Genomic DNA, 16,932 nt, shown 5'->3' on the forward strand with positions numbered 1-16,932 from the left:
GCATATCAAGAAATGGCAACCATGAGTGCATTTAGGTTAAATGAAGCCGGGCGCTGGAAGGGAAAAAGTCATGGTCATGCCAGTCTATTACTGCGACAGGCCCAATATACCTCGGAGAGAACTAACTACATCGTTCCGACGGTAACATATCATACAATAAGAATTTTGCAAATCTCATTTCATCTAGGGAGGAATGGAAGAAGGAATTCTCACTAAACAACTTCGACAGTACAGTCTATACAGATAGAAGTAAAATGGATTGTGGTATTGGAGCCGGTATATATTCTCAAAAACTTAAAATTTAAAAATCTGTGCGTCTCCCTAATAACTGCAGTGTCTTTCAGGCGGACGTATTCTTTCGGATAGCCAAGCTGCAATCTAGGCACTGGGTTCGGCTACAACCATCCTTAAAGTGGTGGAACAAAGTAGGAATAGCCTTACCACCTTGAGTGAAAACCATAAAGGCACCTAAATCGGGGTCCCGGGACATCGGAGCATTGAAGGTAATAAAAAAGCTGATGAACTAACGGACAATAAAGGGATTTGCCATGAATAACGCTCTTGCGGAATCGGTATTTCCACCCTTAGGTGCAGTCAAGAGTGCAATTTTCCTAAAATACCTCCAATCGCAGATTACAGATGAAGAGACCAGACTTAATGCAAAATTAGCAGAGCATTATGGCCTACCTACAACCTCAAGCAACCGTCGACATTAATAAACATGAAAAGACGGGACGCCTGGAGATTAAGGGCTTTGAACCAAAATGGGCATCCCTTACAAGACATACTGTCACAGTTCCAAACAACCGGAGAAAAAGTAAAAAAATCTTCCATTTCCTCTGGGAATGCCCTGCCCTATGGAAGGACAGAATGTTAAACCTGCGCATACCGTTGTTCGAGAGTCTCGAGCAACTGTCTGGTTTAGATGTCAACAACCAAATAAGGTTCTTAAACCGCAGAGACTGGATATAGTCTTGCTGTAAATAACTGGTAAAAAGTTGGTAACGAGGATGTGGCAACAAAATGGTGGGGAAGCGTTAGTTGGATTCTGGACGAATCACCACTTAAGCCAACCAACCAACCTTACTAAACAGAAATGCCAACACATTTTGCCATTCTTAGCTATCAAATCATAGTTAGCGATATCGATAGTTCTCAGGCACTTAAAAAACAACCTTTATGTAGGAGAAGAAAATAATTTGTTATACTCGTCACTGCTTAAAATTATAAATAATCCGATTTATTCCGAAAAGTCGTATTAAATTCTAGATTTCCATTATCAAATGAAATGGCTGGGTAAATATAATAACTTTGATATTAAGCCAAGCAGATTGAAAGTATTGGCAAACGTGCGTGTATCTGTATTTAGTACTGTTATGTACATATGGAGTTCTGTATGGCTTGGCTGCCGTCTTTCCTGCTATGAGCTAACTGTTCATACATATGCATGTACATTTGTAATGCCTCTCCTTTCATTGTTAGTCTTGAATGAAAATATTTATCAATGAAAAATGTAATAACAAAAAATCCGTAATACACAAACAGAACCCGAAAAATCACCCTACTTGCGGGAGCAAATGCCAAAATACAAGTGGGAGTGTAAAAAACACCAAATTAAATTTTGCTTTTTATTAATAGTGCAGTCTTGGTGGACTATTTCTCATATATTATTGTATATAAATCAGTCCACCGTTATACAAAAAATGTTGCAATGATATGTGCCGTTATGCCTTGAAAAAGGCGTGGTGTTTTCATTTCAGGTCAGTGGGCCATCTTCGCTTATCACTAGGAGCTGTTCCGATCTCGTTGACATTTAGTTATCGAGATGTAAAAATAATAATCGAGGAGTATGTCACGATTTGGCATAGCCACAATCTGGCGTATGCCGTACCGCTTTGTAATGTTGCTGAGCTCTCTTGGTAGTATAGACGCAGTGTTCAAATGACCGCTAAATACATCGATCTCTGCTGTGAGAGCAAGAGCGTCGCCGGTGTATCTGTCTATTGCAGTGGTGCGGCCTCGTATTCAAACACATTTTGTGCATGTGTTAATAGGTTGAAAATCTCATCGCTACACCCAAAAATATTAGCACTACTTGTGCTTGTAAAGTAAACAGAATAAAATATAGTGTACTCTATCTTAACCGGGCATCTAAGGTACTGAAAAATTTGTCCATTTATGAAAGGTGTCCTCTTATGAGAACATTGTAAAAAATTAGATAAAATGTTATGGGTGGGTTAAGGGGCTGGAGGAAAATGAGTTAGAAAAAATTTTTGAGAATTTGTGATATGTACTGAAAAAAACGTTTGATTGTGGGAGGTTCCGCTTAAGAGAGGTATTCGTTAGGAGAGAGTACACTTTATATGAGTTTCCCTTGCATTATTATAAAAATGAATATATTTTTCATAAAAATAAGTAATTCAAAAGTAAATATGGTAATTTTTGTTGTGCTTCTTTGGAGTGTTCTCGTATGTAAAATATTGTGTTGGTAAAAAAATATGAAAAAGGAAAAATAACTAAATACTCGTACCAGTTATTACCGTCGGCCGAGCTCTTCCTCTTATTTGTGATGTGCGTCTTGATGTTGTTTCACAAATAGAGGGATCTACAGTTTTAAGCTGACACCGAACGGCAAATCGTTTTTATTAGGAGCTTCTTTATGGAAAAATACACTTGTAGGTTTGCCATTGCCTGCCGAAAGGCGACCGCTATTAGAAAAGAACTTCTCTATTATTTGATGTTCATGCAAGGAGATTCGGGGAGAGGGCCTATTATGAATTCCTATTAATTGCTTAGCAAAAAGACTTTGTGTGTTCTAATCTGTGCGAGAGCTTTTTTAAAATGCCCGCGGGCTAGGCAAAAAGAGATGTCAGCCTAATGCCGTCGCTGCGACCATAGTGCGGACGTTGTATGTTCATACAAGTATATGTGTGTATATAATTAGGTTGAGTGGAATTATATAGCAATCAAAGGCTATACTAGCGGGTGTGGGTTTGTACATTGTGAACTGTCAAACGACGGAAATATAATATGATGGTGGACAATATGTGCTAAGACATGCGGATTATCTTATATAATATTATCTTTTCTTCTTCCACCTCACTTTCTGGCAACTTAAGTTTAATGCATTAATATACAAGTTGTAGCCACCCTCGTCAAAATTCAATATTTATGAACAAAAAGTGTATCGATATCACCACTACATATGTCAAAAACAAAATTTATTCTATATAAAAGTGTATATGTACTAAGTTTGACGACTTTCCACGTTTGCTGCTAAACGAACCTCATCCTTTTTTGGCAGTTCAAAAAGTCAATATGACGCTTATTAACCTTCGAAAGAGGGGCGCTTACTTGGAAATGAATTCATCCATTCAGGTTCCATTAAACGCAAAAAAGGTGATATCATGAAGGAGAGCAATGGGAATGAATGATGATCTGATTGATGACCACTAGGAATTACAGGCGTGAAGAATTATGCGTGCCCATTAGCTAATTCTACGTGTGGCTACCAGAGGATTATTCAATAAGAAAGTAGGTAGCTTTTATTAATAAATTATCCATGACTTTTTGACATAGTTCGAGCCGTATATCATTTATAACGCATATGATTTCATTTCTCAGCTCTTGAATCGTCTCGGGATCATAGGCTTAGAGCATACTCTTCATGTAACCTCACAGAAAGAAGTCCAATGATGTCAAATTGGAGGATTTCGACCTCAATTTGAGCTCGTTATTCCTAGAGCTAATGCTTCCTGAGAACTTTATTAGGAATAGGGTCATTTTATCATGTCACAGCATTGTTCACTTTTCACCATATCAGCGAAGAAGTACGGTCCGACAACTCCACTAGCTCAAAACCCACGCCAAACATTGGCGCGTTGTGGGTACATAGTTTTACTTGAATGCCGTGTGGAAATTTAATACCCCTAATGTGAAAGCTTGGTTTATTAACGTATACGTTTAGGTGAGAATGAAACTCATTGCTCACATTGCAATGTGAGAAATCCACTTCTTGCAGAATGAAACTTTTCACAAGACATTCGAACCACTTTTACATTTATTGAGTATCGCTCCATGACTAAATCTACCCTAGTCTGAGGTATCAAATGTCTGATAAAAAAAATGGGACCAAGAAAAACTAGACCGAGATTACCGTCTTCTACATAGAGTCATGCATCCGAATAGAAGGTTTTCGATTGTCTCTTCCTCTTCTATATCCTGACAGCTTCCACAATACTCATTGAATGGTACCCCAAATCTACTGGCATATCTTCCTATTGAACAGTGCCCAGATAGAACACCTGCTACGATTCTGAATTTAAGTAGACTCCTAGTGCGGCCCATTTTTCTACTAATAGCGCAGGTGTTTAACTGTTTCCACTTCAAATTTGCAACAGTAATGATATGGCTGTCTATTAAAAGTTTACATGTTGCCAAGGGCATGAATATGTCGACTTTGTCCCGACTAATTTGGGGCGAGGTGCCCGAACTATGTGAGTACGGCTTGGAATACGCTATAATGACTAGGCAAGGTGCCTACATATAGTTTCGGAGTATACACCACCTCTCACTTAATCATTGATTTTTGAGCCATCAGTATATGTATGTACTGACATCGTTTTCATTATTTATTACACCATTGTACCAGTGCTCTCTGAATCCAAAATGTATTTTACTTACGAGGTACTCGACTGTACTCGTATATAAGGCCTGTTAGCAATAATCGCAAACATCCCAAGTATACTCCAGTGTACCCAAGACCATCACTTGGGCATCGATTATTCCTTCAATCTTAGCGCCGCTTTGGCAGCTAGTTGTCTACAGGGAGATTATTTCAGCTCGACCAAAATGGCTTATTATATTACCACGTCAATAAAGACGAAGAAGAGTATTCCTCCAAGAGGATTAGTTGAACTTGGCCAAAATAACTTAGGATATTAGTGTGCCAAAAAAGAAGAAGAAGGGCATTTTCCTATTATCTAGCATTAATTTCTCGGAGAAAGATAACCGACGAAATCCGTATAGATTTAAATAAACCATAACCGATAAAATTCGCAATATTCATAAATATTCTCACTCATTGTTAGTCGTAGAAAAATGCTAGAAGCTAAACTTTTCACAGTGCAAATTTCCAGCTCACTCTTTATGGCAGAAGTTATGCTTAAAGTTTCCTCGTCAAGCAGTTCATAATTCTTTTTTAAAACCACTCAATCATTTTTTAACTCTCATTCGTGCATTTAGTTTCCAACCTTAATTTTCTGTAACGGTACATCTTAAGCCGGGATTGCGCAGGAGCCAAAGCCAATAACCTTTAAAATGCTTTAAAATAAATCTATGCCAAAAAAATGTTGAAAGGCTCAGACTGTATTTGATTTGAATTTGAGAAGTTTTTCTGTATTAGCACAAAATGAGCAAATACCTGAAGATCGTGTACAACTGTGCAAACGGACATGTGACAACATGAACTCTACACACAGACACAACTATACATATTTGTACAATGCATTTACAAGCCGTTAAGGTAGCAATCAAATTGTTCACCTATTGACTTTTTTCCTTACGGCTTTCATTCGCATTTTTGTTGACATCCAAAGTGGCAATTCTGAGAACAGGAAAAGAGCAATTCATGCAATAATCACCTTTGTGCGATTTACTTTGCGCTGCAGGAACGGCAAATATGGGCTATAGGGGCGTAAAAGCTTAACTTTCTGCACTTTGGATGGGCGAATGTGTGATAAGAGGAAATGGTAAGAAAATTGACGTTCACTTCGTGAAATTGAAAAATTTGTAGAAAGGGAAAAGTGCAAAAGCTTGCATAACTTTACATATATGTGTGGGCATAAAATGATATGAAAGATTTATTACTTACTAGCGCTCGCTCGGTGGCAGAAATTCAACCAGTTTCATCACTATCTTTACCTGATTATCCTTATTTCTATCCCTCTCTCTATCTCTATCATTGACTCCATTTCTATTCTATTCTGTTTCTTTACCTTTCTTCCGTTATCTTCATCTTTATCTTTATCTCGAAATTGAACATCTACTTGTTATTTTGACAGTAACACCCACTTTCCCGCTGGAAATCATGTCAAAAAGTCAGTATCATACCGAAATTAGTCGTTTTACGCTTCTACATTCCTTGAAATATTACAAATTTATTTCCACAGTCAATGTGCCCAAAGAGTGCGTTTATTGAAAATGCATCAAAATTATATTTCCTGATGCAGAAATGCGACTCAGAAATTTTGTGTACTTTTGCCCTTGCGCCAGTTTGGAGTTTGCAGTTTATAATTACAGTTTAAAGCCGACTCCGAATGGCAGATATTTTTATGAGGAGTTTTTCTTGGCAGAAATACTCACCGAGGTTCGTAATTGCCTGCCAAAGGGCGACTGCTATTAGAAAAAACTTTCTATCATTTTGGTGTTTCATGCACGGAGATTCGAGCCAGCCGATTCGGCTGAGGCGGCCGCCATTAATTAGAAACGACAAAATAAAAAATGTGTTATGAAAAAGCTTGAGTATATAAAGTATATGCAGTAGGTTCAAATCTCACTGAAATAACAAAATGAAGAAAAAGTTTATTCTAATAGCGGTAAGCAATGGTAAACCTCCGAGTGCATTTCTGCCACGAGAAAACTCCTCATAAAAACCATTCGGAGCCGACTTAAAACTGTAGGTCTCAACATTTGTGAAACGACATCAAGAAGCACACCACAAATAGGAGGAGGAGCTAGGCCAAATATCCAAAAAGGGTGTCAAGGCCAATTATGTATGTAGCCAATAGCTGAGCCACCGTGGGCTTTACCACTTACTTATTATATACTTTTTACTTAAAAAACTGTTTTATTGGTGAAATGGGTTTCTGAGAACAGAAAAATGTTGTTAAGCTACAATTAGTGATGCCGTCGTCGTAATGTCATAGCCGTAACCATAACATAGCCGCAACATTACAGCATTTGTCGTTTAGTCATGCCGTAACAACATTTACAGCTGATATTGAAGTAAAATTATTGACAACATTTGCATTCTGTCAAAAAAACACGGATTCTTTTCCAATAAGTTAATTGATTTTTTTCGTTCATTTCAAATATTCTAATTTTTTCGCAAATATCAAAACAAATGTAAAGTATTTCACAGTTTCTTAGGTTACTGGTTAAATAAAACTTCATTAGATGCATACGGCTACGGTTATGGTTATGGCGTTACGGTGGAGCACCTATAATTGTTTACAGTGACGCCCATATGTTTGATCAGAACAGCTGATTGCTAGGATTACGGTTATGGCTGAGGTACGGCACCACTAATTACAGCTTTAGTCTTCGTGAATAATTCAACTTACAATTTATGATTACTAAGCCCATTGACGTTCCAAATTGCTAATGTAAGACTTATAGTAGTTGGATAATTTAGAGATAAAACAGAAATCAGACAGGGTGGGAAACTCAATTTTCTTTGAAATCAGAGCTTTCTGTTTATTTAAGCTTTGATTTTTATACCTTTTTAATAATTCGCATGTTTGTAGGGTTATGCCAATATCGTTTTCATTTTTCTCCTTGGGAAGAGTGGTACAGAGTCTCTCTAGTTTATCGACCCTACAATTCTCTTCGATGTGCCAATGTTCCTGGCCATGTTGCAATTGGGAGAATATCTAAGCTTTTTTGGTTTTTATTTTGAATTAATATGAACAGATGTTGGGACTGATTTCACATTAGGTAAAACGAACAGTTGGGAAACTAGATTTTTCTTATCAAACACTTAGCCTTTTAAGCATAACTATTTTCGATGTCAATATTTTTCAACGATTGTTTTTTTTTACCATTAAACATGAAAGATAATTTCATCAATCATTGCCGTGTCATTGACTTCTCCACGACGTGTATTTTCCGCAAATTAAATGCTATAAAATCGACTACAATTGCCTTCAGGCGTGACTTGCACATTAATGCTTTTGTTGGTCCCTTTCCAACTTCTTCCACCCACCACCAGCTGATTGTGTTTGCGAGTCTCTGCGTCATACCCAAATATTAATATACTATGTCAACTCTTTTTATTTCTCGAACTCAAAATCTTTATGAATTTCAATACTCCAATTCGAATGGAGAAAAAATGCTTACATTAAATCAGGCGCACAACACAAACACTTTGCAACATCTAAATCCACAGTAGGGAAAATATTGGCTTTAAAGCAAAATTATTACGGCCTTCCGAATGTTAGGCCATAAAAATGATATGCTTTACATAAATGTGTAAATGTTATGTTAGGACTTCTCTTTTGATTTTTTTGATTTGTGTGAGTTTTTGTGTTGCAATCTCCCTGCACTCACCTGACATTTTCGTGTCGTTGTATGTAGATTTTGTGAAATTGTGTATCACGTGGCTGACCTGCAATGTCGTCCTTCATTTCCATGGCAACGTGACGCGGCAACACCGACAGCAGCAGACGTTCCTGTGGCAGTGCAAACGCAACGCACATGAAAGTAAACAACAACAAGGCAAAAGTTAAGGGGTAAAATCGTGAATGAGTGAGTGTAAAGAATTTTAAATCAGACAGAATTCGAGACGAAAACGAAAGAAAAAGAATGAAAATAAAATTGCTGAACACGCACATCGGTACTAACTATTTGGGAAACGTTTGAACGTTAAGCATCAAACAGTTCATCTCTGTTCGCATACAGCACAAGCAAACAGTACATCACTGCACACCCACACTCACCCATGGACTTAGAGCAAATATTGAAAAAAAAAAACTCATATGCACGTAAAGGATGAAGTTTTGTTATGTACTGGAAATGCAAGGTCTTCAAATTCGAGTTGCGCTTTTAAATTCAAATTAAAGAGAAAGTTTGAATGGGTAATGCAGGGTCATGCTCACGAGGCGAAGATTTTTGGGGTATTTAACCAACTTGTTGAAATTGGTGGTGGGAAGATTTTGTCTGTTTGTTCCGAGCTCAACAGATTCCTTGCCCTCTTCACCGAGCCGACTAATTCAGGCAGAAAATCAGGAGATGCGGGATGCTACGAACTTGCTGATATTGCAGTAAAGAAATTAATGCAGAGAAGTAAAATGCTACGGAGAACTGCAAGAAAATATCAGAATCTGTGGGTACGATAAGCTTAAAGCACGGCATTGACTTACGCATATTAACACTTTGGCAACGAGTGTCGGCATATAGCCGCCCACATGAGTTCGTAGCTGCGAGGCTCGCGACGTCTGTCCTTCTGAGCAATAAGATACGCATAGGTATAGTAAAAGAGTCACTTTTTCATTCCAAGAAATTAGGGAGCATTAGCGATGAAGTCTTATCTTCCTTATAATGTAAGCTTACGATGTAAGACGACGGTAGAGTCAGAACGAATTTGAGTTCTTCGATTCAGCCTTTCAGTGGCACTGCTTTTATATAATAGGACTATGAATAAGTTCGTTACGGTTTTACAACAGATGGCGTAACTTGATTATTATTCCATCGATCCACATTTCCAAACATTCATTGGAGAGCTACTGTCGTAAGGCACAAACGTCAGTATAAGTTTTTTATTTGAAGCGTAAACAACAATATTTTTACCACACTTGAAAATGTCGAATTTCGTGCCAAATAATGTGTTTTTGCGGGGAATTCTTCTTCATTATTTTAATATGAAGAAAAAAGCAGCCGAAAGTCATCGTATCTTGGTGGAAGTTTATGGTGAGCATGCTCTATCTGAGCGAACGTGCCAGAAGTGGTTTGCACGTTTTAAAAGTGGTGATTTTGGCTTGGAAGACGAAGAACGCGAGGGTGCGCCGCCAAAGTTCATGGATACCGAATTGGAGGAATTGCTCGATCAAGATCCGGCTCAAACGCAAGAAGAGGTTGCAAAAACTTTGGGAGTTGATCAATCAACCATTTCCAAACGTTTAAAAGCCATGGGAATGATCCGAAAGGTAGGCCATTGGGTGCCGTATGAATTGAAGCCAAGAGACGTTGAACGCCGTTTTATGGCATGCGAACAACTGCTTCAACGGCACAAAAGAAAGGGTTTTTTGCATCGAATTGTGACTGGCGATGAAAAGTGGGTCCATTACGACAATCCAAAACGTCGGGCAACGTATGGATACCCTGGCCATGCTTCAACATCGACGTCGGCGCAGAATATTCATGGCCTGAAGGTTATGCTGTGTATCTGGTGGGACCAGCTGGGTGTTGTGTATTATGAGCTACTGAAACCGAATGAAACGATTACGGGGGATGTCTACCGACGACAATTGATGCGTTTGAGCCGAGCACTGCGAGAAAAACGGCCGCAATACGCCGATAGACACGACAAAGTTATTTTGCAACATGACAATGCTCGGCCACATGTTGCACAAGTGGTCAAAACATACTTAGAAACGCTCAAATGGGATGTCCTACCCCACCCGCCGTATAGTCCAGACCTTGCGCCATCCGATTACTATCTCTTCCGATCGATGCAACATGGCCTGGCTGACCAGCACTTCCGTAATTACGATGAAGTCAAAAAATGGATCGATTCGTGGATTGCGGCAAAACCGACCGAATTTTTCACAAAGGGAATCCGTGAATTGCCAGAAAGATGGGAAAAAGTAGTAGTAAGCGATGGACAATATTTTGAATATTAAATTTGTAACCATTTTACGTCAATAAAGTTTCAAATTTCGAAAAAAAACCGCACGAACTTATTCATAGTCCTATTATTTTATATTTTTTCCAACGGACGATGGCTAAGCGATCTAGAGATGGCACGTTAGATAATGACAGTCCTGACGAATATTACTTTGAATCTGATAAGACGGACGATGACGGCATTACTTCGTCAAGTGGAAGTGAAATCCGGGCAATAAGGAATCCACTCAGGCATTCCAACATTAGCAGTGTTAGAAATTAGTTTATAATTATTTTTTGATTTTATGAAAAATTTCACTTGTGTTAAATAAAGTCTTAATTTTTATAACGTTCAACATATTTATTTTCTTTACTGCGCAATCCAATACCTCTCGTCCTCAGCGACGCTCACCCGTCGAGCGGCACCGTCCCCTAAGGGTTAAAACTTGCATCACATCAAACTCAACGTCTCAACGTACAATATGATTCTGCTGAAGATTTATATCGAATTTCTAAGTGAAGTTCAAGTTTGGTATCGGGCTGTTGCCGATAAAAACGTGAAAAACTCGCACAAGGCGCTTGATATTTGCAACGACGCAGCGTTTCCGAATCTTCATCAGATCTTTCAACTTATGTTAAGGCGACACTACTTCTTACTGCGACAACGAATGAGGGTTCGTTTTGAAAATTATGTAGTTTAAAAGCGTACTTACGATCAACAATGACCGAAGCTCAAGTGAATGGACCAGCCTCGCTCAATATTCATCGAGATGTCAACTTTTACGTACCAGATGTTGTGGGAGAGTTTTTGCGGTACCCCAAAGAGTTAAACTGCTAGGCGATCATTAAATTCATTTGATGATCTCACAGTACTAAATATAAATAGCTTCATAATATCTTTTTTTTTATTGAAAGTTTAAACTTAATTCCAAAGATAAAGAATTATAAATGAAACTCCATTCCAAAAAAGTAAAGCCATTAGTTGAAATTATTCTATGCAGAAAAATAAAATTATTATACATAGTCCGGCACTTTAAGATCATTTTTCAGTATGTGGCGGATGCTACGGTCAGATATTTTCAGTTCTTTCGCCAATTGATTGGCTCTTCGTCGGAAATTTCGCTCAAGTCGCTTCTCCACGTTTTGAACCATTTCACGTGACGTTGCAGTCTTTTGATGACCACCTCCATGACATTTCGCGATGCATACCTTCAACGAGTAATGTTGCGATAAACATAACCTTTATTTACTTTAAGGTGCTCGAGCTCACAAACAATTGCTGGTTGTCATTTTCCAGCCAAATATAATGCAATCACATTATTAAGTTTGAAATCCACTACTGATTTTCTTTTTTCGCGTTTACTCTCGGCAAAATATCTCCGCGGGCTTGTAAACAATACTCTGGACTGCCATTTAGCCAACTAACAGACAGCTGATGCCTGTGCACGGGTTACGCGAGCGGTCTGAAGTTGGCTACACTTCAAGTTCCGGACCCTGTAAATGGTTTATTCTAGTGAAAATTCCTGTACGCCGGCTTGGAATATTCGTCATCTGTTTATTAAAGTAATATATATAATAAAGGATATAAAATTTATGAATCATAAATGATATTTTCCAATTGATCGCAGCATACTTTTCCCAGATATTGCTGCGCAAGAGAAATCTTCCAAGATATTATATTTAGGCATAATTGGGACTTTATCTCAGTAATTTTGCACCGCAAAGTTTTGATTGTTTCTGGTTGAAATATCTTCTTCTTCTTAATTGGCGCTATAACCGCTTATGCGATTTTGGCCGAGTTTAACAAAGCGCGCCAGTCGTTTCTTTCTCGTGCTAACTGGCGCCAGTTGGACACACCAAGTGAAGCCAAGTCCTTCTCCACCTGATCTTTCCAACGCAGAGGAGGCCGCCCTCTTCCTCTGCTACCACCAGCTGGTACCGCATCGAATACTTTCAAAGCCGGAGCGTTTGTATCCATTCGTGACGTTGGTGCCGATACGCGAGTGCGCCGACTGTTTGTTTGAAGACAGGAGGTACTTCGTTTTGTCCTCGTTCACCACCAGACCCATTCGCTTTGCCTCTTTATCCAGTTTGGAGAATGCAGAACTAACAGCGCAGTTGTTAAGGCCGATGATGTCAATATCATGTAAACACTTTGACTTTGGCGGTCGCCGTAGCCGAATGGGTTGGTAGATGCCTACCATTCAGAAGACGTAGGTTCGAACCTCCGTGAAACACCAAATGAAGAATAAAGTTTTTCTAATAGCGATAGCCTCTCGGCAGGCAATGGGAAACCTGCAAGTGTATTTTTGCCGTATTTTCATGCTCCTCATAAAAGATATCTGCCGTTCGGAGTCGGCTTAAAATTGTAGGTACTTCATGTGCGGCCGAATATTTATGCCATGGAATACAAATTTCCTATGCGTATATGATAAACGCTTTGTATTCCCATTTATTCTGCAATTCTGACATGTTGACGCTTCCAAATATAATGTCAAGCATATTTTTATACCCAATATTGGTTATTCTCGTTTATTTTTTTTTTTTTTTGGGAAGCCTATCTATGAAAGATTTGAATTATTGTTATAATTTAATTAAATTAGTAATACTTGAATTACTTTTCTCAAACGAAATACAACCTATTCCACAATAGCAATTTGTTGAGTTTCTACTTAACATTTGGCAAAAGAGATGCCAAACATAAGTGTAAAAAAAAGAAAAAACAACACAAAGCTAAATCGAAACTCCAATTTGAAAGACCTTGTACGCAGCAGAAAGTTCTTTAAAGTTTTATTAGCTTTTTAAACTTTTTACTTATTTATGTACTTATATACTTTTCACGGCAGCTTTGCTACTTTTGGTAGATTTATTTTCATATTGCGCTGCTCTCTTTACGTGGCTGTCACCTTCTACTTTGTATGCCCTTAAAAATGTGTTATGCATTTTTTATTTTGGTGTTTGCTTTGTTGATTTAAGAAGAAGAAAGAAACAAAAACAAAAATAGGCGCAGCACAAGCCTGGCAACTGCCAAAACAGCTGTTATTACATTTTCTTTGTGTTGCACAGTTTTACACGGTTTGGAAATTGAAATTAATTAATTTGCTTGAGGTTATTGAGCTGCATTCTAGGTAAGATAACCTTCTGACAATCTAGCAGTTGAAAGCGTGCTTCGAAACTAAAATACGAGAGCCAGAAAAACTAAGAGTACAAAAAAATTGCAAACACATACTTTCAGATTTTGCTTTAAAATTTCAGCAATAAATGGCTTGCTTTGATCTAAGAAAAATGAAAAATATCAGGACAATTGGCAAGGAAAATACGAAAAACACTTCTGTAACACATTTCAAACCATTAAAGACATTCCTACCTTTATTTCAGTCCATGTCAAAAAGTTCGTCGGACTCTTGTGGGGCAAAATCTTTATGCAACCAAAGTAAAAGACTATTCAAAATAAATTCTGAATAACACTATATTGTACAAGTAAATAGTAGTAATACTCTTGCCCTTCGAATCTCGTAAGTGGCTGCGGCAATTTTGCATGTGGGCAGATTAGTCTTGCTTATTCAACCAGCCGTCCGTTTCGTTGTAAGTTATAGTTAGCACATTATGTGTGCGATTCTCTTGCTCAAAGGGTAGGTTAACTGCACTTTTAGCTATCTCATCAACTATTTCGTTTCCTACGATACATTTCAGACCCGGTACCCAATAGATGTGTAGCCTTTTGTTTGCGGCTAGCCTTTCTATGGCTTCCCTGCTCCCTGGACCTGCGCGAGACGACCATTGGTGAACAGTTTTTAGAGAGTTATTCATCACGTTACTGGAGGTCTCCAGGTACTTTCCCGTAACTACTATAGCTATGTCATCTGCATATGCCACTAGTTTTGGAGTCCCTCCATCGAATTTGTTAAGCAGTTCATTTGCCACAAGTGACCACAATAGCGGCGATAGTACCCCCCTTGCTGAGTACCTCTGCATGCATGTTTGGTAACACTTTGTGTTGCAATTCGCTCTTATCTAGGCTAGTAGCTGCTTTAGCCATAAACAAACAGCAGGTTCAACATTAAGTCACGCTATACTGTCTGAAATAGCATCTTTCGTCACATTCTTGAAAGCTCTTGAAATTCTTGTATCTATCATACTAGGTGCAGCATCAATATTTTTGTTGACGTTTTTAGCTTTTGGAAATAATTTCCGTTACATTATATGTTCGAGCTTAAAGGAATTGAAAACATTACACATTTCTTAGGAAAATGCCCGATACTTAAGAGAATTCGTCAAAGATTTTTTGGAAAACGTAGTTTAAACCGAGATGAAAACATAGAAATTTTAAATGGTATTGGCCCTTCTGGATATAATAACTTATTTAAGTTCATCACTGGTGCTACAGAAAATCAAAAATTAATTTTAAGTGAATTCAATATACATATAATAAAAGCTTATAAATTAAAAAACAAAAAATTACGTAAATAAATTAAATTACTGTCAATACCCTAAGAACTGTATCTATACATGGATTTATTTAAACTTTTACGATTGTATCTGTTATTTGAAGTAACACATGTAAAATGTAAGTTTTTTTTCCGACAAACGTTAATGATTAAAAATGAAATGTAATGTTTATTTTTAAAAAATTCAAACATAAAATAAATAAAAATATTGAAGACCGTCATACTAGGTGCAGTAAATAAAATAAAATAATACAAACACAAGCTGATTAAAGCTATTTTTTGTAATCGCGGACGAAAACGACTTACTCAGAAACAACGGAATGTATTGTATAAGTGGAAGGTCAATTACGATGAAATTTTAATACTAATAATAATTACACCCTTTATTCGGTGTTAGTTCGAGCTTCTGCTTTTATTTAAGGTGTGCGTCTTGATGTTTTCCACAAATGGAGGGACCTACAGTTTTGAACCGACTTCGAACGACAAATGGTTTTTACGAGGAAGTTTGTCAAAGCAGAAATACAGTCTGTGTCAGAAAACAGGAACAGCGATTATTCATGAAGTATAAAAGATATATATTTAATTTTTTTTTACATGAAAGTATCTACAAAACTACTCACATCTATTCTCTTTTAGCAAGAATTGTGGGTGCTTGGCGTAGTCGCAAAGAAGGGTCCCGCTTAAAATGTTGAACGTTCACTTTATCCTGATTTTTTGTCGTCACTCGCTTCAAGCCGTGCTCGGAAAAGTCATCAACATTTTTGTATACCTTATACCGCTGATTCCACATCACAGCAAACCTTTTTGATTTTTTAATTACTTTTGCAGCCATGGCAGAAGATAATTTCGGCCCTTTTCACTAATTTTTGTTTGGCTGCGTTTACGGGAAAGTTTCGAACGACACTAACCTGAGTTAGAACTAGCGTCATAGCCCTTGAGTGGGACTATTGCGCAGCAAAAAGCAGAACGAAATATATTTTGAAGTTACAAGAAAAAAGCTGGTTCTTTTCTTCTGACACAGACTGTACATACACTCGCAGGTTTGCCACTGGGTACCGAGGATCGACCGCCCTTAGAAAAAACTGTTTCTATCAATTGATTCTTCATGTTCGGGGTCCGAACACTGATACTACTGAATAGTAGTCATGCTCCAACCCATTCTGCTTCGGCGGCCGCCTCGCCGGAAAGTTAGAGGATCCAGCTTTACATTCATTCTCAAGTCGGGTAACAATAAAATGGAAATCAAATACATAACTGTTGTAGGTCTTTTATAAGACCTGCGAATACTTTTTTTCTAAAAAAATTAGAGGTAAGGAGAATACTCATTATTTGAGTCTAGGTTTTCTATTAGGTGAAGAATGAAAAACATTGTGTTTATTTCAAAATCTCTAAAGTTTTTGTTGTAATGAAGCATATATGCATCTAGGTTTTGCTTAGAACACAATACGAAATAAATTGCCGCAGTGTGATTTTGGGCTTGCTTACAAAATATTTAATGTGATATAGACATAAACTAACTGCTTTGGCCAAATGTAAGCGTGGTCGTAGTGGTCATTTGTCTGATGTTATTTTCCACTATTAACGGCATACCTTCCTCTTTATAATGAAATAAACATCCGATCATTTATACAAAAAAATAGCATTTTTCTTTGAATATCAAAATAACACCTCTTATTGGAAAAAAAAAAAACAGACCTACGCGATAAAATTATGGGAAACCATTATGAAATTGTTCGATCTTTAAGTACAACACATCACAATATTTGTGATTTATTTGGTGGAAATAATCATCGTTATGTGTCGACAATTTAGAGGTTGGTGAAAATTAAAAAAAGAAACTGCTTTTGGATAGAAAAAGAACTGATAGACTAACAACTGAACA

At 37.6% G+C, this 16,932-nt stretch overlaps 1 protein-coding gene across 1 annotated transcript in view; it reads right to left on the reverse strand.

The window, feature by feature from the left end:
* Positions 1-16,932, reverse strand: part of LOC128862519 (uncharacterized) — a 284,688-nt gene that overhangs the window by 83,924 nt on the left and 183,832 nt on the right. Inside the window, exon 13 of the mRNA XM_054101195.1 lies at positions 8,329-8,450. Within this exon, the coding sequence (XP_053957170.1) occupies positions 8,329-8,450 (122 nt within the window). The remainder of the gene's footprint in view (positions 1-8,328; positions 8,451-16,932) is intronic.

The sequence above is a fragment of the Anastrepha ludens genome, chromosome 4 (assembly GCF_028408465.1).
Source record: "Anastrepha ludens isolate Willacy chromosome 4, idAnaLude1.1, whole genome shotgun sequence".
In the NCBI taxonomy this organism is placed as follows: domain Eukaryota; kingdom Metazoa; phylum Arthropoda; class Insecta; order Diptera; family Tephritidae; genus Anastrepha; species Anastrepha ludens.